The following is a 25,037-nucleotide window of genomic DNA, read 5'->3' on the forward strand; positions in this document are numbered from 1 at the left end:
CAGTGGAGAATAGGAAGCTGAGAGGACAGCCATCATGTGCACAGCCGGTCAGCTCATGAAGTGGAATGGATGATGCATTGTTAGAGTTTGGAACATTCTGTGGTAAAACAGACCCAGAAGAAGTTGAATCTGAAAACCCAGAAAACATCATCATGGTAATTTCTTTCAAGGTGCAATGAAGAGGAGGTAGGACATGAGAAAAAAGTTATTCGGAAAGAGAGATAAAGTATCAAACACAGTTCATCTACTTGTCAGATTCTCCAGATACTCATGAAAAACAATTCTTATGCATCCTTTGGCTGGATGAACTGTTTCATCACACATCCGCTCTACTTCACCAATGCCAGAGTTAAAATTCAGGAGGAAGTTGGAAGTTCTTATCTCATCCAACTCTATCCAGTCTCACTAAATAGGCAAGAACTAGTCTCTCTTAATTAATTCCACTCAACGTCTTCTGATTTAACATTGAACCCTGGGCTACTAGGAAAAAGAAGTATAGTAAGAAAAGAGGAAAAGGGGGTAGAAGGAAGGATGAAAACGAAGAGATGTCTCATAATCTTCTGTTCACACTGGGGTAAAAGTAGGTCAAACACCTACTCTTCTGTAACCTCCTTCTCTACCTCACTCTTTCTATTTTGAATATCTTGTAATCATAGATATTACTTTTCATAGAGACCCCAAAAGCATTTCCCCAGGGAATGTCAGGGACTCCCTGTATGACCTGTTAATTAAGCTTGACAAGACATAATAAAAGCAAACTTCACAATGACAAATTAGTAGACACACTGTTAGCTCCAGTTTCTTTTTCTCTTAATCTTATTTCTCGTGCTGTTGTTCATAGTATTAAATAGAGTCAGAAATTTCTGCTTGGCTTCTGACTGGCCTTAAAAGGAACACATTATTTAACCTCCCTAAATCTCCATTTCCTCTTTTGTAAAATGGAATAATAATACTTGCTGTAATACCTTACTGGGTGATTTTGAGGACCATGTATAAAAATCACAACCAATGGTACAAATACCAATGTAAGATAGCCAGGTCCTTTAATTAATCAGCAGAGTAGAGCAAAGCATCTGTAACAGAACTTTGTTCCCGTTGCCAGCACTTGGGCAACTCACTTGTGTTCTAAGTCTTGGTGTTTCTTTACTTGTAAAAGGGGTAGGATGCTATTCGTAGTTTCGTATGGTTTTAATGGAGATCAAAATAACATTTATACTAAAGTATAAGTAGTATATTAATTATGACAAGTCCTAGTAATGTGTCAGAACAGGAGGCTCTCAAGGTCAATCATGTGCAGATTTATTTTTTCTTATTTATAAAAGTATTAATATGATTTTAAATTAGTATGTGTATATCTGACGCTTTAAAAAAATATTTGCATGGAGAATCTGTTGTGAATTCTGTAGCAGAGTTAAATTTAAATAAGACAGTAATTTAAAAAAATAAAACATGGAGCTTAATTACACACCAAAAATAAATGAGTACTTCCTTACATATCTTTTGTATGTTTTATTTTTTTAATTAAAACTTTTAGAAAACAAAAAATGTTGTCTATTTTTGTTCATAATTTTTCAATATGAGAAAAATGTGGTTTACATACATAGGGACAAGGCTGTAATCAAAGGATCTAGGAAATCGATTATGGCTCCATTTTACATTGAGATTATTACCATTCAAAAGAGTTCCATTTTACCTTTTTAAAATAAAAATATTTTACATTTATACTGGTTAAATTCTAATATTCCTTAATCTTTTATTTTCTTTCAAGATAATAGTTGGAGAAACTGCTGTCTTTTGCCTACAACTAGCCACAAGGGATTTTGAAAACCAGGAAAAAACTATTTTAACTGGAGACTGTTGCTATATAAACCCGCTGGTGCGCCGAACTGTCCGATTTCTTGGTATGTGTTCATTAAATTATTTTTAATATTTCTGAAACAGTGTCTGTGTATAAGCTAACCCTTAAAATGACTCACATTTTAACTGTTTGCAAATATTGTTTTTTTTTCTTTGAAATGTTTTAATTTGCTTTTAAAAGTAAACATTACACACTGCTTGGGTGATGGTTGTATCAAAATCCCAGACATCACCACTAAAGAACTTACTCATGTAACCAAACACCACCTGTTCCCCTAACATCTACTGAAATAAAAAATAAACGAAAAATTTTTAAAATAAACATTGCATACTACTTTCTCTGTAATATAGCAAGATCCCACTTTAGGGTGTCATTTCCACATTCCTTTAAGGCAAAAAGAACACCACCTTTGGATGTTTAATATTCTTTAAGAACCAAAAATTACATGATTACTGTGTTTATGAAAATCTTTGGACCGTACTTAGTGGGAGGGTGGTGATAATCCAGGTGGGTTGTTGAACATCACAAAGGATGGAAAAATAACTTGGCAAATAGAAGAAATGTAGCACTCCATGTGCTACTTCTAGGTTGATTTTTATATAAACAAAAACGTATTGAGGATTTTAGTAGAGGACAAGATTCACTAATAATTTAACTTTTAATCTGAAATACTAGCAATAATAAATATATACATGTATGAATTATTGAAAATCATTTTAATTCAGTAGGAACTTAGCCTAGACACATTTTTTTTTTAACTGACACAATACAATGTAATATAAATAATTGTTTCCTGGATTTGTCAGATAAAAATAAGTATATCTGTATCTACTAAATGCCATTTAAGATAATTTTTTATTAGTATTAAGAGATGCACGGAAGGTAATGTAACTCTTTAACATAGTTCTCATACTGAAGGGAACTCTTCAACATAGTTCTCATATTGAAGGGATCAAGATGAAGACTTTGAAGATATTATGCATAGATCACCTAATCTATCTATAAACCCATTAAAGACTAGCCAAATGTCATCAGGCTTTTGGATCTCTCTGAAGATGAAAGGCCTTCATATCCGAGACTGTTATTTTTACTGACATCAAGTTTTGTATCTCCAAAGCCCTCATTTATCCCGTTAAAGGGACAACTTTTATATGAAACCCTAAAAGTTATTTTCTTCACATGTATCAATACTATGTTCTTGACTAATTTCTTTTTGTATAAGTCATTTAATTTAAAAAAAAAGCAATATACAACAATATCTCAGAATTAAAAGTATTTAAAGAAATCGCTGCTTTCCTAAATACTGTTAAGCAAATTACATTGTGCCTATTTAAGTAAAATATTTTTCTGCATTTGCACACATATTTCTAAAGAATATTTGGCTTACAGTATGCTTTTAAGTCTCTGCATGCTTCTTATTATGTGATTTTATAAAATACGAAAGCCTTATTTGTTTCTTGTTCCCTTATGATTTGGATGTTTCTAGCTATAATAAAGTGGAAGCATGTAAGCAAAGCCTCTCTGTATAATAGTACATCATTCTGTGTAGTGACTTTATTCTTTAGGTCAGTGGAGTAGGTACACTCAAAGGATCTCACTTTAATAATTGTCTTCATAGTCAACTACAGTATTAGCCTTGGGCCTGGTGTGCTGACATTTTAATTCGAAAACATATTTGGGAACTTTAGAGTGTCAAGAGACATTTCCACATTCTTATCAAATATTTCTGTTACCAACAGGAAAACCCATTGCACCAAACAGCCTAGATTTCAAATGTGTACAAATGAAGACTTGTAATTTAGGTTCCCATGCTTGGCCATGAGATTTTGGAAGGAGAAGTTTTGTTGAGCTCGGTTCTCTTTAATTTCTCTGCCTCTCTCAAATTTCTGATTTTGATAACCTTTACTTTGTATGATTCATAGAAGGCTGGTGAGATGTTAAAAAAAGGGCTTCTTATTGTTTTCTTTTAGAATTTTTAGATGAAGAGAGAACTAATATCTTTGTTTCATTTCCATTTGTATATACATAGAGTTTTGCTCTGTGGGGGTTTTTGTATGTAAACCTTTTGTAATCTTATATAATATTTTAAAAATTTCAAAGAACAGCTATCCATCTAATACTGGAAAATTATTTGATCTAGTACAACTTTTATGGTGATATACTATACAACAGCTAATAATGATTAAAAGGCTTGGGAAACAAACAATCCAGAAATATATGACTAAAAAGAAAAACATCTAATTATTATAACATAAGTATATGACATTTTAATAAATCAATACTTTTAGAAGTATTAATTTGGGATAGTTTTAAAAGGTCCTGTTGGATTTTATTCCCAAAATTATAAAAGGATGAATTTCTTTTCATTGGTACCACATCCTTAAAGATTGTAGCTGTAAGTTTAATTTAAATTAATGCCAAAAATTGTTTTGCCTGTATAATAGAAAAATAAGTTTTAACAATAATGACCAATGACTTTGAATTTAGAAAATGTTTTTAGTATTCAAGTAAATTGGGAAGTTCCTTAGCAAAGGAGGAAAAAATATCTACACACTTAGTTCTATACCTTCAGATAACCAAAGTAAATAAATTTTAAAACTGTAAAAATAATTAATAGCCTATAATTTTGATTGCCTTATTTACTAAATAGCCCACATTGGATCAGTTGAAAGCCAATCCATAAAAGATAAGGTAGAAATAAATTACTAGCTGTTCTGTGACTTTAACAAAATGTGTTTTTGAAGGCAATGTAGAGACTGCTCTGAAAGCATTCTGCTTTACTTAAGATTTTCCATATTTAAATGAAAACTGATGGCGCTGGATTTACTGCTAATTGGCACCTCCAGCAGCGTTAACATCAGTCTCAATGGGAGTAAGAGCATAATCAAAGAGAGACAACTGCTTTGCTTTATGTTAGTGCGATTAAAAAAAAATTCAAAAATAGGGGAAAAAATAAAATTGCTGACATTAGTAGAACATGATAGACTATACCCTCTCAAGGACCACATGACTCCATGAAACAATTGCATTACCCAGAGTCTGAGAATACATGTTCTTATTTTATCTAATGTCTTATAAATCTGCCATGCACAAAAACCATGTAGTAGTAGCGCAATTACCACTTTCACCACTCCAGAAAGCCAAGGAAAGAACTGGAGAGGAATGAAATGAAAGGAACTATGTATACGTACGGAATATTTATAGTTTCTAAGATATTTCCATTTTGGTTTATTATAAACTGAAATTCACACACACACACACACACACACATAAAGCAAGAAGTTAAAATTATTTGTTTTCTTCCCCAGGAATTTATACATTTGGACTGTTTGCTACAGATATCTTTGTAAATGCTGGACAAGTAGTCACAGGAAATCTGGCCCCACATTTCCTTGCCCTGTGTAAGCCCAATTATACAGCACTTGGATGTCAACAGTATACACAGTTCATCAGTGGGGAAGAGGCCTGTACTGGCAACCCAGATCTCATCATGAGAGCACGGAAAACCTTTCCATCCAAAGAAGCAGCTCTCAGTGTCTATGCAGCTATGTATCTGACCGTAAGTAAGGATTATACATTTGTTGTCTTAGTCTGTATTACTGTTAATTTTTCCAGTGTAGAAATTCTTTTTCCCTGCCATAATGAAAGTCACTTAAAGCACATTCATATATTTCTATAGGCCATTTAATCTATTTTTAATAATAGCTGTTGGTATTCTGAACAAAATTAAGACAGTTGTCTCTCATGAGATTATGTGTGGGTAGTTGGTTGTATTAAAAAATGTAGCCATTAGCATTTCTGTTTGAGAATATGTTTGTCTTTATATTAAATAGGACTTAGTGGAAACAAATTTGTTCTGTAGCATTCCCCATGAACTTGTAATAGCATGATTAAGAGAACTACCTAGGCCTCTTAGCTGCCTATCCAAGCTCTCATAGTCCCTGCTGGGGGTGAAAGGGCCCCCTTTTTTTTTTCTAGAAAGCACTATTGTTACTGGCAACTGTATCATCATCATATCTCAATTAGCATTTAATGTTTTCTCATAGAACTAACCAAGGAGTCCTTAGAAATTCTATTTTTTCCTTTAATCTTAAGTATTGGCCATCATCTTTGTGGCAAGAGCCAGGCCCCCATGCAGCTATCCTAGGACCTTTAGTTAGAAGTGAGTGAGTGCATTACCCATATACAGAAGGAGAAAGAAGGGCAGCCTTGGCAGGCAGCTCTTGTCCCCAGCAATGGTACCATCAACCTCTCCCTCCTCACAAGGATGTGCCTTGCAGCTCAGGAGGTGGACTCCAAAAGTGTTCCCTGTAGGCTTTTCCACAAACCTCTATAAGGTCAGATTTTTTTTTTTTTTTTGCCAGAGTCTCGCTGTGTTGCCCAAGCTGGAGTGCAGTGGTGCCATCTCAGCTCACTGCAAGCTCCACCTCCCGGGTTCACGCCATTCTCCTGCCTCAGCCTCCCGAGTAGCTGGGACTACAGGCGCCCGCCACCACGCCTGGCTAATTTTTGTATTTTTAGTAGAGACGGGGTTTCACCGTGTTATCCAGGATGGTCTCAAACTTTAGACCTCAAGTGATCCACCCACCTTGGCCTCCCAAAGTGCTGGGATTACAGGCGTTAGCTGCTGCACCCGGCCAGACCAGAGAATTTAAATGTCTTCTGGGGTTCTCCTTCCCAGTGGTGCTAAATCTACTTCCTTCCAATTTCAGCTCATTAACTAGAGATCTGTAAAGTCTCAGGACCAATTTGAAACCAAATTTGATTATTACTAATGATTTGGAAAAACTTGGAATTATTTTTCTTCGCTCAGAGAGCTATTTGATAATGGAAATGTTTTCCATACAATTTGTTATTTCTAAAGGCAGAGAGAATATATGGAATACCTTGTGACATCGCTACTTGAGATTCAAATAAAGATTACTAAATAGAAGGACAATTTAGGAAGAGAAGTGTTACGTTATGCATAACATTTAGAATGACAGGATAACTTTAGAACCATAGATTATACATTTTAACATTTTTAAAGTTTTTAAGCCAAGTTAATTCTGTCCCTCACTGCCTGGACATTTTAAAACTCCCATCCTGAAACTTTTTATGGAGTCAAGGATTCTTTCCTTAATCCTATCCTATTTATGTTCTCTTCTACCGCTTCCTAACTTTTCTAAAGTTTGTCCGTTACAACTCTCTCCTTGCCATCCCACTGTGCCCCCAAAGTCTGTTGTTCTAATTTCCCCTGTTTCCTTTAGCCCATTAGCCTTGCTTTTTCTTGCACATTCTAAGGTATCTCTGGGCCTGATATGGAGTATGGTAACCCATGCATATTCTTTCCTATTAAAGAAATTGCTTGACCCTATGTTTCACCTCTACTAGAATATGAAGCCCTCAGCCTTAAAACAGGGATTGAAGCTTGAGTGAATCAGAAGTCACAAAATACTTTTCACTCATTGCCATCACATCTGAATTTGATGTTTATGTTTGTATCTGGGTGTGAATTGCAGATATATCTGTGATAAATACATGGCCAAGTCAATGATGGGAGACAAATTCGAGAATACTCTCTGACCCCAAATATTCTTATACAAATATTTTAATACTAATAGATATTAGATTCAGATGGGACGTGGTGGCTCATACCTGTAATACTAGCACTGTGGGAGACCACAAGGCAGAAAGATCACTTTGGAATTTGAGACCAGCCTAGGCAACCTAGGAGACCCCATCTTTACAAAAACAGAGAGAGAGGGAAAAGAAATAAAAAGCAAAACCTCAGCCAGGTGTGGTGCTGCATGCCTGTAGTCCCAGCTACATGAGAGGCCAAGACGGGAGAATCTCTTGAGTCCAGGAACTTGAGGTTACAGTGAGCTATGATCACTCAACTGCATTTCAGCCTGGGTAACAAAGGAAGACTCTGTCTCTAAAAAAATAAATAAATAAATAAAGATTTAAAACACAGTACATGTTAGATTTTGCTGTGTAACCAATGTTTGCCAGTGGTGTTGATTGTGCTGCTATAATAATATACTTGGCCTTTGTATTCTGGCAAAGTAGTGTTTCAAAGGCATTGCTACAGGAGAAAGTATTATTGTTTATGCACTAGAAAAATCTTAACATCTTGTCTTGCTACAATCTACTTGCCGCCAACATGCATTTGTTTTATAAACTTCTGAATTATAAATCATACTGTTCTGTAATAAAAATTGGAAATATTAATGATAATAATTATCATAGCAAACATTTGTTGAATATTTACCATGTGTCAGGCACCAATTGCTTCACTTTTACTAACTTAGTTAATACTTTACTAATTCCTTTGTATTTTTAAAGTTATTTATCATAATTATTATTTATTTAATAATTGATTATTTGTGATACTTTATTGAATTCTCGTAACATTTTCTTAAAGTATGTGATATTATTTTACCTATTTTATAAATGAAGAGACTCAAAAAGTAAAGTAACTTTCTCAGACCCATAGAACCACAAATTTTTCTGGTGACGTTTCTGAATGTTCCAGAGAAGGAAACATTAGATTATTTTAGCTCTAGTGTGTGTATCTGCAGCTGAATTCTTTCCTGCATAATACCAGCGTCCAGTAAACTGTAAGGCCAAGGGTGCAGATGGTAGATTCATTTAGAGCAAAATCCCTTAATAGACACTCCAGCACTGGGAAATCTTCTACCGTTAAACACTGGTTCAGACTACAAACTAGGATTCCTGCTTGTAATTACATTGATGAGTACTTCTGTCTTTTTAACAATAGATTCTGTTCTCTGCTGTTTCTCTGTCTTACCCCACCACCCCTTTGTGTGTGTGTAAGTGTGGGTGGCTGCTATGGCAACTCTGAATATAACTCCTGCTACACATGTCAGCCTTATAGGCAGGTTTTGCTGTTGTATTTGAACTTACATACAAATATATGTTTTCCCACTTTCACTAGAGGCACCTTGGGAAAACTTGATGGTAGGAATGTTGGGGTGTTTCAAACTAATGCAGTCTCATGAAATGCTTGCCAGAATGTTGATGGGTAGTAAATAGTAGAAAACAGCCATATATTCAGTATCCTCTGTGGAAACAGCCTTATGGCTGTATTTAGTTCAAGGCATATTTATTTAATTTGATGTTGGTGTTATAAACACACATAAATGCATAAATAAAATCAATGAGCCCTGTTATGGAGTATGTAAATAATAACTGAGAAATATGTTTCTGATGCCTCTTTATGTGGATTCGGAAATTAAACTAAGGAATTTGAACTCTCCCTTAACATCTGACTTTAATTAAGGTTTTGTGGCTAAGTTGATCATGGAGGTTTATTTTGCTTTACTGAGAACTTTCAGGAATAGTGATAATAATAATAAGCTCTATTCCTATTTTTGTAAGTACTGTTGGTTCTCCAGGAAAAAAAAAAAAAAATTGTGAGAGTTATTTAACCCTCAGTCATCAAATTTACAATTCAGTGGTCAGTGACATTAGAATGTTTAAATTTACCTTTGTGGTATTTCTTTTCATATAAATGGTTACAGCTTTTTTTTTCAATTAAAAGAAAATGAACATCAAGGTTGAGAATGAAAAATTATGTTTGGTGAATTTCCAGTTAACCTCATAAATTTTTGAAATAGGCAGACATGAAATGACCTCCTTCGGTCACTTCCAATTCTGACCTTAGATTTTTGAAAATGTCAAGAAAAAAGGGTCAGTTATATGTATTGGCCTCTGTTTCTGCTATGTGTTGCTGCATTATAAACCACCCTAGACCTTAAAACAACAACAATCTGTTATTGTCAGGATATGTAGGGTTGACTTGTGGTTTTCCTGCTAGTCAATCCTGGCTTCTCTCATGGGACACATTCAGCTAATTCAGAGATCTGGGGTTTGGGCTCAGCCAAGGCAGCACAAATAGCTGGGCCTCTCTCCTTCTCAAGAGGTCTTTCTCACAAGGGTCATCTTCCCTGATGGCATCTCAGAGCTGCCTTCCAATACGGTAATGTCCCAAGCTGCAGGGTACCTTGAGACTTAGGTACTTAAGCTTGTTACACATCTCTGTCACTGTATTTTATTGTCCAGATAAATCACAGGGTCAGCCCAGATTGTTGGGAGTAGAGAAGTAGATTCCACCTAGAGATGGGAGGTGCAGCAAAGTCATATTGTAATGAGGAGGATATACTGGGATGGGAAGAATTTGTGGCATTAAACAATTTATCCCAGTCTTTTCCCAGAATACTGGTGGAAACTCTAAAATATCATTCCCTCTCTCCCCCTCCCCATTGGTGGCCAGTCGTTGGCATTATCCCACTCTCACGTCCCACACAGTCATCTTTTATAATAAGCTCACAAAGTCCCATGCACCAACAACCACTGCTCACAGGCTGCTGAGACAAGGGTTAAATAAACACAACCCACTAGTGTCTATTTGCCCCCCTCTTCTTTTGAGACTTATTACCTAATTCTGTACAAGAACATGAGCAAGCCCTCACTCGGAGGTATAAGAATTCAGGGAGTGCATGTCAGTTTACTTGTAGCAGGTGATTTCATGAGACTGGTCAGTGATTGTGTTTGGAGGAGAAACAATAGGGTGAGCCAAATGAAAAGCTCCGGGCTGCCATCATGTGCTTCTTTTCACTGGCAAAAGAGATCTGGCTGCAATCAGAAAGCCATTCCTCTAAAGCTCCCTGCTTAGGAATAATGTAATGCTGAAATGTATAAGGTCCCTATGCTCTAAATTTCAAACAAGCAAATTTGATGAAGCGTTTACTATGTAATGCATCAAAAATATTTACTGAGCATGCACTCATAATGTGACTGCTATACTATTGCTATGACTACTGGTGCCATGACCACTATTATTAGTTGATTGATGTTTCACCTATTAGCCTTCAGCTAAGTGTTATTGATGTAGTTGGGGACAGTACAAAAGACATTCATGAAGTATCCACTGGGTTCCACTATTTTCACTGCCATGGACCCCTTTCAGTATTAACCCTGTCTCCCTTTCCCCACACGCCTCCATGAACTGCATGTTTTAAAATCTTTAAAACAGTTTTTAAATCTTTAAAATACTTTCCCATTCTATCTTAGGCCCAGGTATTACATAATTGCTCATAATCATAAAATATAATAATGCTGTTTTGCAATTACACACATAAAACTATTAAAATGGCTTAGATGATGATAAACAGTTAAGTAAATGACTAAAGACCCAGGGATACTCTGCATCCTTACCTTAATTTTACTTGGCTTCCATAAAAGACACTTATATTTGGGTATTCTGTGAGTGACGTGTGGCTTTATAATGGTTTTCTGGTTCTTCAGTCACATCACAGAAATTCCCATGTCTTCAACAACCACTAACCAGCATGAGATCACCAGTGTTGCCAAATGACTTAGTGTACTCCCAGCCAAAAGCAAAGAACATTGACGTTTTCGTTAATGCATGTGGGCTTATTATGGGTAAATCTACTATTTGATTAGGCTCTTTGAAATATTGAAAAATATGCCACAGAATTATATTCATGTGTCTGGGGTTTCTTAGATGTTAGCAAACGTCAGCTTGGGTACTGCTGATAGCATCTTGAACATTCTAATTAAGAAAAGAGGACTTTCTATTATAGGACAATATAAGATAGGGCTGTATTATGAATTCCATGGACCCTAGGTACTTTTGCCTTCATGGGCCCCTTCCACAATAAGTAAAATTAAAAATGATATTTTACAAGTGTATTTCTATAAAAATAATATATACATGCTATACAGTAAATATTTTCTTTAACCTAAAAATTCACATTTGCCTTCTGCTTCTAAAAAAAGTTATGATATTTTCACGGGTGCTTCAAAGTGTCATGAGCCCTAGGCACTGTGCTTACTGTAATGCTGGATTAGTCTGCCCTGAAAAGTGGGTATAATAAAGTTCTCTATGGAATATGATTGTTAGAGTATCTGGTAATGACGAGTCCCACCCAGTGTCCAGGAGAGATGAGGTCCTGCTGGCAAGCATCACGGGAAGTGCTTCAGAGGTGAGTGGTACTTCGGGTGAGTCTTGAAGATGGACATTATTTGGATAGGGGGAGAAGAAGTGTCCCAGGGAAAGGCAATAGCAGGAGCAAAGGCAAAAAACAAGAAACACTGAAACAATCAGAAACAGGTAAGGGGGAACATCAGCACAGGGGCGTATATTTGGAACTGCGGGATTTAAGGATTAGCAAGGGTGAATGAATCAGGAAGACTTGGTAAACCAATCTGAGGCTTTATGATTTGAATTAATAAGCAATGTGGAAGTGAGAAATGACATTACAGAAGCAGTGCTTCAGAATGGTTGTGTTTGATTCAATTCCATAAATATATATTGAATACCTAGAATGCATAAAGTCTCTACATACCGATATAAACTCCTTCAGGAGCTTAAAAATGGTCTGGTAGAGAGTAAAGAGGGAATTAAAATTGAAAGAAACTAAAGGCAAAGGAAAGCTTTTAAGAAGATCAGCACAGAATCTCGGGCGTAAAATCAAAATCCCTAGACAGAATCTCAGGATTTGGATTTGGATTTGGATTTAGCTGGTTTCCTTAAGACTGGGAGCCCTTATACTGATGCGACCAGGACCAGATAAAATGAAATGAAAGTCATAGTTTCTGAGGGATGGAGTAAGCTAGGACTCTGTGAGCTGCCAAGCCTGAGCCATGGTAGGGTGAGTACAGATTGGAGCTGCTAGGGAATCTCTAAGCACTTTCTCCTAAAGCACAGGAATAAACAAATCAGATCTAGACCTAGAACCAGTACTATAGTGTACACCTCAGAGTTTCTAAACCATCACCAGCTTACTTACACTATGGCTAAATGTGGCCAAGTTCATGGGCCAATTGTTCTGCTGTTTTACTTCAAACCCATGTCCCAGTTACCATTTATTGAAAAGTGACTATTGGCCTACTATTGTACTAGTTACTTTACCTTACCTCTTTATATGGCTAATTGTTTAGAGTGGCTGAAATGAAAGTACGACTGTCTTTATTTTACAGGTAACAAAATTGAGACTACGAGAAGCTAGTTAACTTGTCCAGGGTTATTCAGCTGGTATGTTTTACAACCAGGAATGTGACCCAGGCCACTGTGGCTCCAAAGTCGATATTTGGTCTTTTACACCATACTACCTCCTGGAATGTACCCCCATTGAAGAGAAGGCAGCCTAATTTTGAGTTGTCCTCAGAGTGCAGTGCTTCATGCACAGTAGGTGAAGGAAACTTGCTAGTTGATTTTAATTAAATGATGCATAATATGAATTAGGAAGATAGTTGAAAACGTGTGTGCTCCAGAAATTCCTGTCTCATGTCTTATTTTCCAGATGACCAGGTAGCTCAAGCACTAAAAGTCATATAAATAGTCTTGATTATTGGATTTTAGTTGTTCTTTAATTTTAAGTGAATGCATATTTTATAATTTTTATATGTTCTGCTCTGCAAATCATTTAAGGTGTTAAATAAGTTTGCTTTTTAAAGTGACAACTTCTAAGTGTTTTTAACTTCTTTTCCATTTGCAACAATTGACTGAGTAACAACAAAACCAACACTGGCAGTGTTTATAGCTGGGTAGAACTCCATGGTAGGTAGTATCACTTTGACAAGGTGGAACAGAACAACAACAACAACTTATAATGAGCAACTCTGAATCCATGGTCATTTGATGTCAGGCCCAGCAACATGCTTGAGTCTGTTTTTCAAACAACACAATTATCTGTTGCAGGTGACATGGCCTTACTCCCAGACCCCTGCGGCGTACATTGCGATCCCCCCACTGGAACCTGCCATAAGCTCCAGACTATATGTTTTCCCACCGCTGACAGATCAATCCCTAAAACGTCTGCTGGATCACATGGCCCAAGTACCAGAGCTGCTTTCCCCACAGCCTGTACCTGCTGCTGCAGAGCCCTTTCTTGCTTCAAGTTCTATTCAAAGTTGGCAGCTTTTTATGCCACCCAGTATCTTAGTCCATTCAGATAGCTCTAACAAAATATCATAAACTGGATACAACATATAAACAAAAGAAATTCATTTCTCACAGCTTTGGGGACTAGACAGTAGAAGATCAAGGCTCTGGTCATTTAGTGTCTGGCAAGGGCCTGCTTTCTGGTTCATACATGGTCTCTACTCATTGTGCCCTCACATGGTGGAAAGTATGAGCTAGCTTTCTGGGCTCTGCCCTCAAAACCTAAGCACCCCACCTCTTAATACCATCAGTTTGCAAGTTAGGATCTCAACATACAAGTTTGTGAGGGGGATACACACATTCAGATAATAGCACTTAGTATATGGGGCGGAGCAATACTTATTGGTATGGGATGTGTTTTTCCCAAAACTCAAAGTGATCTACAAAGTACTGTGCTTCCTTCTTTGTGGTAGGGGTATGAGATGCAGTAATTATCAATTACTTTGGAGGGAATGTCTGGCATGCCGCTGACCACTGGATCCCTAAAATCTTTACTGATGTCATTAGGCCCTGAATATTGTAGGATTTATCTCCCCAAATCTGGAATGCGTATGTCTTACCAAGGCCTACAGTGTGCTAGCCACCTCTTGTTTATCTTGTCAGCATGATGTCTTGTATATAAATGATCAATGACATCTAAACTGTGGGACATCCAAGCTGTCTCTATCTCTTTAGTCTAAGTTATGGCAGAGAGTGGGAGGGTTAATATAGCACTGACATCAACTATGATGTAAGGAATTGCCTGTACCAGGTGAATGTGAACTGTTCCTCATCCTCTTTTTTGAATGTAATTGGAAAGAACCCATTAAACAAATCAATGGCCAATATTAGTTGGTTGAAGATTCAGTGGTCTACACTTATCCTTCAGGATCTGAACAGTCTTGCGAATTACATGGAAATAGAAAAGCCAGCACTCCTGCATTACTGAGATCTTAAGAGGTGACATTAAATCTTCACCATCCTCCCTTCAATAATGCAGTAGTAGTTTTTATTTATTATCTTGGAGTTTCAGAAGATTTCAATTGAATTCCCCTAATAAGTAGTTACTCCTCTTGTCAAGTATTGTGCATCCCCATTTATGCACTCATGGACTGAGAAAATGACCCCTGGATATGCTCACAGACTTAAGAGATCCACTCTCAGCCAGACTTTGGCCTGGACTCATTTATTACCTAGGCTCATATGTCCCTACTCTAACAGGGGGCCGTGATGACACTAATTCAGGTCTCCAGGTATCATTGTCTACATAGACCCTGTGTCCAGCCATCCTCAAAATATCTGGATTTTTTTTTCTCCAGTCTATGGCAACCTGAGTAAATGGCTGTGGGTCTTTTTAAAGAAGGACTGGGGATGTCATTACAATGTATACCTCCTGTAGTGTTTCAGGGTCCTTCCCTCTGGGGACCTGATGCCTCTTCAGGCAATGAAGTCATTCCGTGTTGGTAACTGCGCAAAGGGTTGAAGATTTTCCCTGGGGCACCCACCCTCAGATCATACATTCCCATTTTCTTGGGATGATATATATTAGGTAATCTCGTGGCTCCCTGTCTATTTTGCCCCTCATGGATGCTATGTTCTATAAACCACCTCTATAACTTCCTGTGTATTAAATCCCTTTGGCTGTCACTCTGACTTTGTGCATTGTTGTGACAATTGGAACCCACTGGCTTTTGGTGGTTAAGCCCAGCATCTGGCTTCTCTTTCTTCAGGGACCCTGTAATCCCCATTGATATTAAGGCACCCAGCTTTGTGACAGCCTCCCCTACCATCAGCCCTGACCTGCAGAGGAAAGGCATCACTGAACTTCTGAGTGATGCTGGTGTCCCTCTCACCAGTACACTCTGACGCCTCAGTGAATGATGCGTCCACCCCTCAAGGCTAATAATCATCTGGTGGGCCTTCAGTTCTCACGTGATGTGTACATTCCAGCAATGCCCACTTCCTGGAGCCTTTTAATTCCTCCTTCTACCCATTTGCCAAGACAATTCAGGCCGTTCACCCTCATTCAGATAGAGCTATCACTTTCTCCATGCTTGTAGGAGCCAGATCATCAGGAAGTTTTTACCATCCAATGCACTAGAGGTGGAAACTCAGCTCACTGGTCTCCTTACAGCAGAATGACACAGAAATAGAGATGAGAGAAACTTACCTCTGCGGCTGCCACACTGCTTTCACCTAGTCCTAATGCAGAGAGGACCTAACAAGCTAATGCACAGCCAGAGATTAACAGCATGATATAGTACCATCTCTGAACCTCCCTGTGTCTATATTTACATTTTAAGTGCCTTAACATATAGGAAAAAATGTATAGCACTGTAGGCCGGGTGCAGTGGCTCATGCCTGTAAACCCAGAGCTTTGGGAGGTTGAGGTGGGCAGATTACTTGAGGGTGAAACTCCATCTCTACTAAAAATATGAAAAAAAAATTAGCCAGGCGTGGTGGTGCATGTCTGTAATTCTAGCTACTCAGGAGGCTGAGGCTGGAGAATTGCTTGAACCCAGGATGCGGAGGTTGCAGTGAGTCAAGATTGCACCACTGCACTCCAGCCTGGGCGACAGAGCGAGACTTTCTCTCTCTCTCTCTCTCTCGCTGTAATTGCAGTTATCAAACTCCTTCTAAATTGAGGATGCATTTAAATCGAGATTTCTTGGTACCTCTTCTGTTGTATTACAATAAAGGTTACCTTCTTCTTTTTTTTTTTTTTGTTTTTTTTTTTTTGTTTTTTTTTTTGTTTTTTTTTTTTTTTTGAGACGGAGTCTCGCTCTGTCGCCCAGGCTGGAGTGCAGTGGCCGGATCTCAGCTCACTGCAAGCTCCGCCTCCTGGGTTCACGCCATTCTCCTGCCTCAGCCTCCCGAGTAGCTGGGACTACAGGCGCCCGCCACCTCGCCCTGCTAGTTTTTTTTTTTTGTATTTTTTTTAGTAGACGGGGTTTCACCGTGTTAGCCAGGATGGTCTCGATCTCCTGACCTCGTGATCCGCCCGTCTCGGCCTCCCAAAGTGCTGGGATTACAGGCTTGAGCCACCGCGCCCGGCCACCTTCTTCTTATAAGCCGTCTGCTTTGAGCTGTTTGTTTGTTTATGCCGTTTAAAGAAACTCTTGGAAGGAGAACAAAAGCCTCCAAAGAACAAGTAGAAATCTCTCTATAATAATACAGCAATTTGGGGTATAAAAATAATTATTGTGTCCTTACTGTGCTAAGTACTTTATGTACAGTGTATTTACTGCTTTCTTTGTTCTGTCAAATACATTAATCAGGCATCTTTCTATTACAGAGACTTATGCTGTTAACTTCTGTACATCATAGGGAAATATGTTCTCCTTGGACAGGCTAAAAATTCCACTATCAAAAAAACAAAACCCACAACCGCACAAAAATTTTGAATTAATTCAAGCTACCATCCCATCTTTGAAAGAAATTTCTGGAAAGACTATTTTACACTTTCTCACCTTATAAACCGGTTACATGGGGTTTGCCCCTTCCACTTCCACAAACGCACACACGCGCACACACACACACACATGCACACTCACTCTCCTGAAACCACTCCTCAGACCTCATCCCCCAGATCTTATCAAGAGCCTCTTCAGATCCTTGTCTTGCTGGCCTTCTCAGTAGCATGGATACTCTTAATTATTCCCTCTATTTCAGCTTGTCTCTTTTTAGTATGTTGGAAACCTTATATTCTTCAAATTTGCTTTTCTTCTCATTAAGTGCTTTATTGCAATGTCAGAAAGCTGTTACCAGCAGTTAGCGAGTTTCTGTTCTAGATCTTTTCCTCCCTCTGTTATCCCTTCCAACAGTGATCTCATCTATTCCCACCTCCATGCCTTTCAAGTGAACCCCACAACTCCTTCATTGGCCTTAACCTCTCTCTTCAGCTCCAGACTTTATGCCTAACTTGAACAAATCTCTGGAGTGTCTCAGCACTTACTCTCAGAATTTCCAAAACCAAAACCATGATCTTACCACTGCTCCCAACCATCTGCTTTTGTGTCTTCTGATTTGATTATTGGCATTCCTACCCTCCAGTTACCCAAGCCTGAAATCTCTGAGTCGCTCTCAACTGCTCCCTCTTCCACATCCCCACATCCAGATGTCTGATTAATTCTGTTGGTTTAAAATATTTGAGATATCTCTCAAATCCAGACTCATCATATATGTTATTCTACTGGTTGAATTTAGCTTCTTTGTGTTGTTTGCCTTGACTATTGCAGGATCATCTCCAATAAGTTTCCTAACATAATTCTTTTCTCATCTCTGTCCATTCTGCACTTTGCCACTGGAGTAACATCCCTAAAGCATGAGTTATCAGCACTTCTCCCTTTGCATAAAATCTCTCCATAACCTGTCCTCCCAGTGAAAGCCCTTTCAAGCGTTACACTCCTACGTGTGCTATACAAGGCCCTCTTAGACCTGGCTAAAAAGCTGTCTTCCCTCCAGATATGGACTATATTTTGTCCTCCCTTGATTCATATGTTGAAGCCCTAACCCCTAAGTGAGAATATTTAGAGATGAAGCCTTTGGGAACTGATTAGGGTTAGATGAGATCATGAAGGGGTAAGGCCCCCGTGATGGGATTGTGTACTTAGAAGAAGAGACAGAAGAGAGCTTGCATCCCAGCTCTCTCCACCATGTGAGGACACAGCAAGAGGGCAGCATGTGCAAGCCAGAAAGAGCCCACGCCAGTACTCAACTATGCCAGCACCCTCATCTGGGACTTCCAGCCTCTAGATCTGTGAGAAAATGAAGTTTTGTCGTTTATGCCGCTCAGCCTATGGCATTTTGTCATGGTGCCCAACCTGAACCCCCTCCCTTACTACATAATGCCCTCTGTCACTTCATGCGAACCCAGTCCATATTAGACTACTTTTGATCACTCTAGTCCACTCGTTTACACTAGACTTTTTGTGCTCTTCTCTCAACCTACATTTCCAGTGCCTCCACCCATCAAAACTGTATTCACTTTTTTGTGTGTCCATCAGCGTTCTCTACGATAAATAATAGAAAATGAGTCAAGTTGATTTAAATAAAATGAGGTGAAAGGAGAGGCTTGAAAATGAGGCCCAGGGAATGAGCAGGAACCGATAGAACCTAAGCAGCCAGAACCACAGTCAAGACCAGACAACAGGAAGGGTGCGCTGAGGATACACGGCTGTGACTTCAGGACCCTGGTATCGCCGGCACCACCGCTTCTCCATGCCTCCACCTGCACTGCCACCACTGTGGCTGCCGGTGGCGGGGATGTTTCACTTCACCCGCTTCTTTGCATCGTTTGCAGAGCATCTGGTTAAGTGTGGATCATGTGCCAGTGGCCAGCCTGCCAAGGCTTTGAGGAAGGCCACACTCAGAGTTTTGTTTAGCTTTGGTAGTGGGATACAATATATGCTTCCCACACAGGAGACAATACGTGTGGAGAATTTCCCAATCACAAGAAGGGGGTTAGATGCTAAGTAGTGGGAAAAAAGAAAAAACTTATTTTTACCTTTGCAACCTAGATTAAGGCTGATCCCCTTTTTAAGGCTTTTTCTCATCTTTTTATTTAAAATTAATCTGCACATCTTCAGTAGTGCACCTAGCATATTTGACGCAAAAGCAAATCACTTTTAGCATCTCTTCCTCTATATGGGAAATTTTTTTTCAGTAATAATTATGTGATAATAATCATTATTTTATTGATTTATTTTTTAGTTTTAAGATAAGAATAGGTAAAATATATTTTAAAAATATACTATATGTGCATTGCTAAACATTTTAAGATATATTTAATTTTTTTAACTTTTATTTTAATTTCAGGGGTACATGTGCAGGTTTGCTATCTAGGTAAACATGTGCCATAGGAGTTTGTTGTCCAGACTATTTCATCACCCAAGTGTTAAGCCTAGGACCCATTAGTTATTTTTCCTGATCTTCTCTCTCCTCTCACCCTCCATTCTTCAATAGGCCCCAGTGTGTGCTGTTCCTCTCTATGTGTTCTCATCACTTAGTTCCCACTTGTACGTGAGAACATGTGGTATTTGGTTTTGGTTTTCTGTTCCTACAGGAGTTTGCTAAGGATAATGACTGCCAGATACATCCATGTTCGTTTAGAGGACACGATCTCATTCATTTTTACAGCTGCATAGTATTCCATTGTATATATGTGCTACGTATTCTTTATCCAGTCTATCATTGATGGGAATTTAGACTTCAAGCACCAGTGTTCCAGTGTACCAGGCAGAACTTCATCTTCTTTTATGAGCCCATAGTTGATTCTATGCCTTTCCTATTGTGAGTAGTGGTGCAGTGAACATACATGTGCATGTGTCTTTGTGACAGAATGATATATATTACTTTGAATATATAATAAGTAATTTAAATATATATTTAATTTTAATTTTAAAGCTATAAATATTCAGTATGCTATTTTATGTATGGACTAAAATTTGCACTTACCTAGTAAAAATACTATACTTCTTTTTTTTTTTTTTTTTTTTTTTTTGAGAAAATCGCCCTGTTTCTCAGGCTGCTTCATTATTTGTATATTCCTCACTGCAGCCCTGAACTCCTGGGCTCAGGCAGTCCTCCCATTCAGCCTTCCGAGTATCTGGGATTATAGGTACGAGCCAACACACCCAGCAAAAATACTATACTTTGCATTCACACTAGTTTACTGTTTTAAGTTTTAGGCATGAAAAAAAAATCCAGGTGGTCACATAGATTGGAAGAACTGAAATAGCTCAAGTTCTCCTTCTTCATTTTTATAATTACTATGCTGTCATGTCTTTTTTTCCTTTTTCTTTTTTTCAAATCTACAGTTTAAATGCACCACCACAGGGACTGGAGACACTAAACGTAGCAAAAGTCACAAATGATTCCCAACCTTTATGAGCTTACTCTCTAGATGATTATGAGTGGCTGAGTCCACATGTCTGCTAGGGGGGCAAATGTATATAGCTGGGCATTCCTTGAATTAATTTCCACGTGTAATACAGTATTTATTAGAGATTATGTGACAAAAGTATGCTTATTTGAAGCTTACATACATATTATTAATACTCAACAATAACTGCAAGTTATTTCAACTTATATCAATGTTCTGTTTACTATTGCTCTATTACAAGCCACCCCAAACTTAGCATAAAACAACCATTTTACTATGCTCACAGACTCTGTAGGTCAGATATTTGAATAAGGCAAAATGTGGCTATCTTTTCTCTTCTCCATGGTGTTTCCAACCTTAACTGGGAAGACTCAAAGACTGACTTCAAAGGTGACTTGCTAGCCAGGACCTGCAATTATCTGAAGGATTGTTCATTCACCTTACTGCACCTGGGCTATGAGGAGGTGAAGAACACAACAGCCTACCCATAGTCTTCTCACGTGCCTTGGCTTCCACACAGTGTGGCAGCTCCAGGGAGTGCAGCTTCCTACAAGACTCCAAGCACCAGTGTTCCAGTGAACCAGGCAGAAATGCATCTTATGAGCTCAATCGTATGAGCTCATGGTGCCACATCTACTGTATTTTCTTGATTACAAGCAGATTGCTAAGGCTGCTCAGATTCAGAGGGAGGGAAATTTGATTCCACCTCTTAATAGGGAAGATTGAAGAATGCAAGGGGTTAGAGACTGTTACAGCTATCTTTGGAGAATACAGTGTGCCACAACCAACAGGAGATTTAGAGGGCAGGAGTGTGTTATCACTGACACTGCTTAGAACTGCTACAGCATGGCAACAATAAAAAGCAGATAGACATTTAGTAGGTTTTACTGTTGCATCCCCTCACTGCCTGCACCTGGGCAGACTGCTGCTACGCCCCACCCTTAGTTTGCCGCTGCCCATGTTCTGATCTCTGCAGGTCTTGGTAGATGTGGCACTTAAAAAGGTTAGAGATTACCCTTGTCCCGTTATCATGTGTGTATTCCTACCTCATGTAGACCGTAACATCTCTGAGGCTACAGACTGTTTCTCTATAGCGATCACAATGCCAGCTGGTGCGTAAATATAACCCAGACTTAGACAAATATGTTGATTTGTTCAAACAACAACAGCCATATATTTAGTGCTCATTATTTGGAAGTAAGACTTTCTAATAGATGACTTGCCCTTGTCTTCAAATAAATCTATTGTCTCGTTGTATTCCGATGCAGAAAAAATACCCAAGACTTAGAGGTTGTGCCTACACAAAGCACTGGATCGATTGTTCTGAATAAATAGGTGTAGTTCCTTAAATAAAGTACCCATTTGCATTATCTCTGACAATTCTGTTAAAGCCAAGAGAGACTGTCTGATGCACCTTGGCATTTATATAAGACCCCACACGTCCTCCTACTAAGCCTCTTCACCATTCCAGTCTCAACTGGGAAAACTTTTAAGCAATCCCATAGTTGGAGATACTGCCTGAAGGGGATCCATGCACATCCTGAGGATCAGGAAATTTTGTTGCACACCCGTAAATAATTCTGAGTACTCCCAACATGCCTGTAGACATGGAGACAACTGGGTTGAATTTGGAGATGCTGGCTGGAGGACTCCTTGACTCTAGCTGAGTCTATGGCTGCTCATAGCCATGTCCGCAGCATCTTGTACAGCACAGAACCCTTCAGCAACCCACTTCAGAATGCTCCTTACACACTAAAAAGCCCTCAAACTTAAGACCTTTTAACTCATTTTTTTCACAGAAGGGTTCACTGTATTTGTGTAAATAATAAGTGATTTCTTTCTATTATTTATGCCAGTACTGTGCTAAGTGCTTTACATAGATTATCTCATTTAATCCTTATAGTCAAATTGCATAGGTACTATTATAATTCTCAAATTAAAGATGAGAAAACTGAGGCTCAGAGAAATTCAATAGCTTGCCCAGAGTCACACAGCTGGTATATTTGCCCAGAGTCACAGAGCTGGTATATTTGCCCAGAGTCACACAGCTGGTATATTTGCCCGGAGTCACACAGCTGGTATATTTGCCCAGAGTCACACAGCTGGTATATGCTGGAGACAGGATCTGAATCCAGAACATTCCCCATGTCTATTCTCAGAACTGCTTCATTCCGTCGCCTCCCCCTTGCAGCCAGTAAACTCAGGTGCACGTTGAGGTGGCTGTCCATGCAGAATTCCAGGTCCCTTACCCTGGGCACTTCGTTCTGGGCAGCGAATGTCTCTGTAGTTTTTTTGAAAGAGAGTGGGATTTTGATTTCCAGCATGGTCTTTTGCTACCTCCATGGCCATGGCATAATGCAGTGTTCTGATACTGCGGGCTTCTCAGTAAAGAGTGAGCAAGTAATCAGAGTGCACCTGCCAGATAAGGAACGCGAAAGGAACCACTGCACATAAAGCAAGCATATTTCTTGTATTTAACTATTCTTAATGGCCCCTGTGTTCTCATATTCCTTGCTATGAAGTTTAACTTACTTATAGTGACACCCACTAATTCAGTGTGGCTATTTTCAACATAGAATCACAGAGACGTTTGACTTGTTCTTGTAATTGATTTTCCTTATCCCATAAAGTTTTCTTATTGGGTACTTTCTATTACATCAAGCTCTATGGTGTTGGTATCATAAATTGGGGGTTATTACAAATATACTTAAAATGAAGAAAATTAAATAGTAAAGGTGAACAGTCATATTACCTAGGATGATAAAACAGCTCTCCCCTCCCACTTGTACAGACTTAGTTCAGGCCCTCATTATGGCTTGCCTGGATTGCTAATAAAAATGTCCTAATAGCCTCTACTCTTGCTGGTTGAAATTCATTCATTCTTTATATAAATTGCCTACGCAACTTTCTGAAATGGAGATTATGATGTGCTGGCCTGGTTTCATGGATGTGTGACCTGCTTCAGGTCCTGTCTCCAGCACCTACCAGCTCACACAGGGCCCGTGTTCAGGAGGGCTGCATGCTTGGTTTAATGCTCTGCTGTCACTGTTTTGTAATTTGTAATGATTTTTGAAAAACAGGTCTGTCATTCATTTTCATTTTGCACTGGACCCTACAAATTATATACCCAGTCCTATAACATACAATCATGTAACCCACCCCCAACTCCATAAAGACTCCAGAAGCCCTTCTGTGAATTACCTAAGAATTCATGAATGTGGTTTAGAAGCACCTGGATTTTCTGTAAACTTCCTTCAGCTTTAATTTTTTTTAATTCTATGAACCATAAAGTGCTTTACAGATGGAGGGATGTCACAGACCTAATGTTTGTACAGACACCTCAAAAATGATCCAGTGATAATGAACCAAATATGGCATTAGTTTTGGTTTGTAGTGTGCTTGCTTAATTGTTTGATCAGACACATCATGCTCTTGACTTGTACTGACCTGGTGGTCACAGACAATCCCCAGGATTTTTCTTCTGTAGTGACCTTTATCTTTTCCTTTACATCAACAGATCTAGATTGTTATTATTGATTAGTCATTTTCACTGTCACCAGTTATCTTAGTGTCCAATAAGAGATTTCTAAAAGGACTCAAAATATATGAATCTTGATTTCACTCTCTCTCTCTATATATATATATATATAAATTTTTTTTTTTTTTTTTTTTTTTTTTTTTTTTTTTTTTGAGACGGAGTCTTGCTCTGTCGCCCAGGCTGGAGTGAGGTGGAGCAATCTCGGCTCACTGCAAGCTCCACCTCCCAGGTTCACGCCATTCTCCTGCCTCAGCCTCCCGAGTAGCTGGGACTCTAGGTACCCGCCACTATGCCTGGCTAATTGTTTGTATTCTTTAGTAGAGACGGAGTTTCACTGTGTTAACCAGGATGGTCTTGATCTCCTGACCTTGCAATCCACCCACCTCAGCCTCCTAAAGTGCTGGGATTACAGGCGTGAGCCACCGTGCCCGGCCAATTTCACTCTATTTTTATATCAATTTATAACTTCTAGACTACGTATTAGAGAAGAAATATAGGTCATAAAACCAGGCAATTATAAGTTAGTTAAATTACAAAACATTGAAAATAAAAATTGATTCACTTATTAGCCAATTTAACAAACAATTACTGAGCACACAGCGGGTCTAGGAACTCAAAGGCAAAGACATGCAGCCCGTACTCTGAGGGTGCTTAACACCCAGATGCAGCCGGAAGTAGGAGGCCAAAAACAACCCAGCACCACCAATTACATGTATAATAAGTGCTCTCATGCATGGGCACAGGGTAATGGGGCAGCCAGAAGGCTTTTACGAGGCAGAAGTGATATCTGAGGAAGAGACAGGTA

General features: G+C 38.7%; 1 protein-coding gene across 2 annotated transcripts in view; it reads left to right on the top strand.

Annotated features, from left to right (window-relative positions):
- The window catches only part of PLPPR5 (phospholipid phosphatase related 5), a 118,533-nt gene that overhangs the window by 46,787 nt on the left and 46,709 nt on the right, over nucleotides 1-25,037 (top strand). For both annotated transcript variants that reach the window (XM_001105460.5, XM_015145642.3), the window contains exons 2-3: nucleotides 1,769-1,901; nucleotides 5,167-5,417. In XM_001105460.5, the coding sequence (XP_001105460.3) occupies nucleotides 1,769-1,901; nucleotides 5,167-5,417 (384 nt within the window). The remainder of the gene's footprint in view (nucleotides 1-1,768; nucleotides 1,902-5,166; nucleotides 5,418-25,037) is intronic.

This window comes from Macaca mulatta, chromosome 1 (genome assembly GCF_049350105.2).
Source record: "Macaca mulatta isolate MMU2019108-1 chromosome 1, T2T-MMU8v2.0, whole genome shotgun sequence".
Classification (NCBI taxonomy): Eukaryota; Metazoa; Chordata; class Mammalia; order Primates; family Cercopithecidae; genus Macaca; species Macaca mulatta.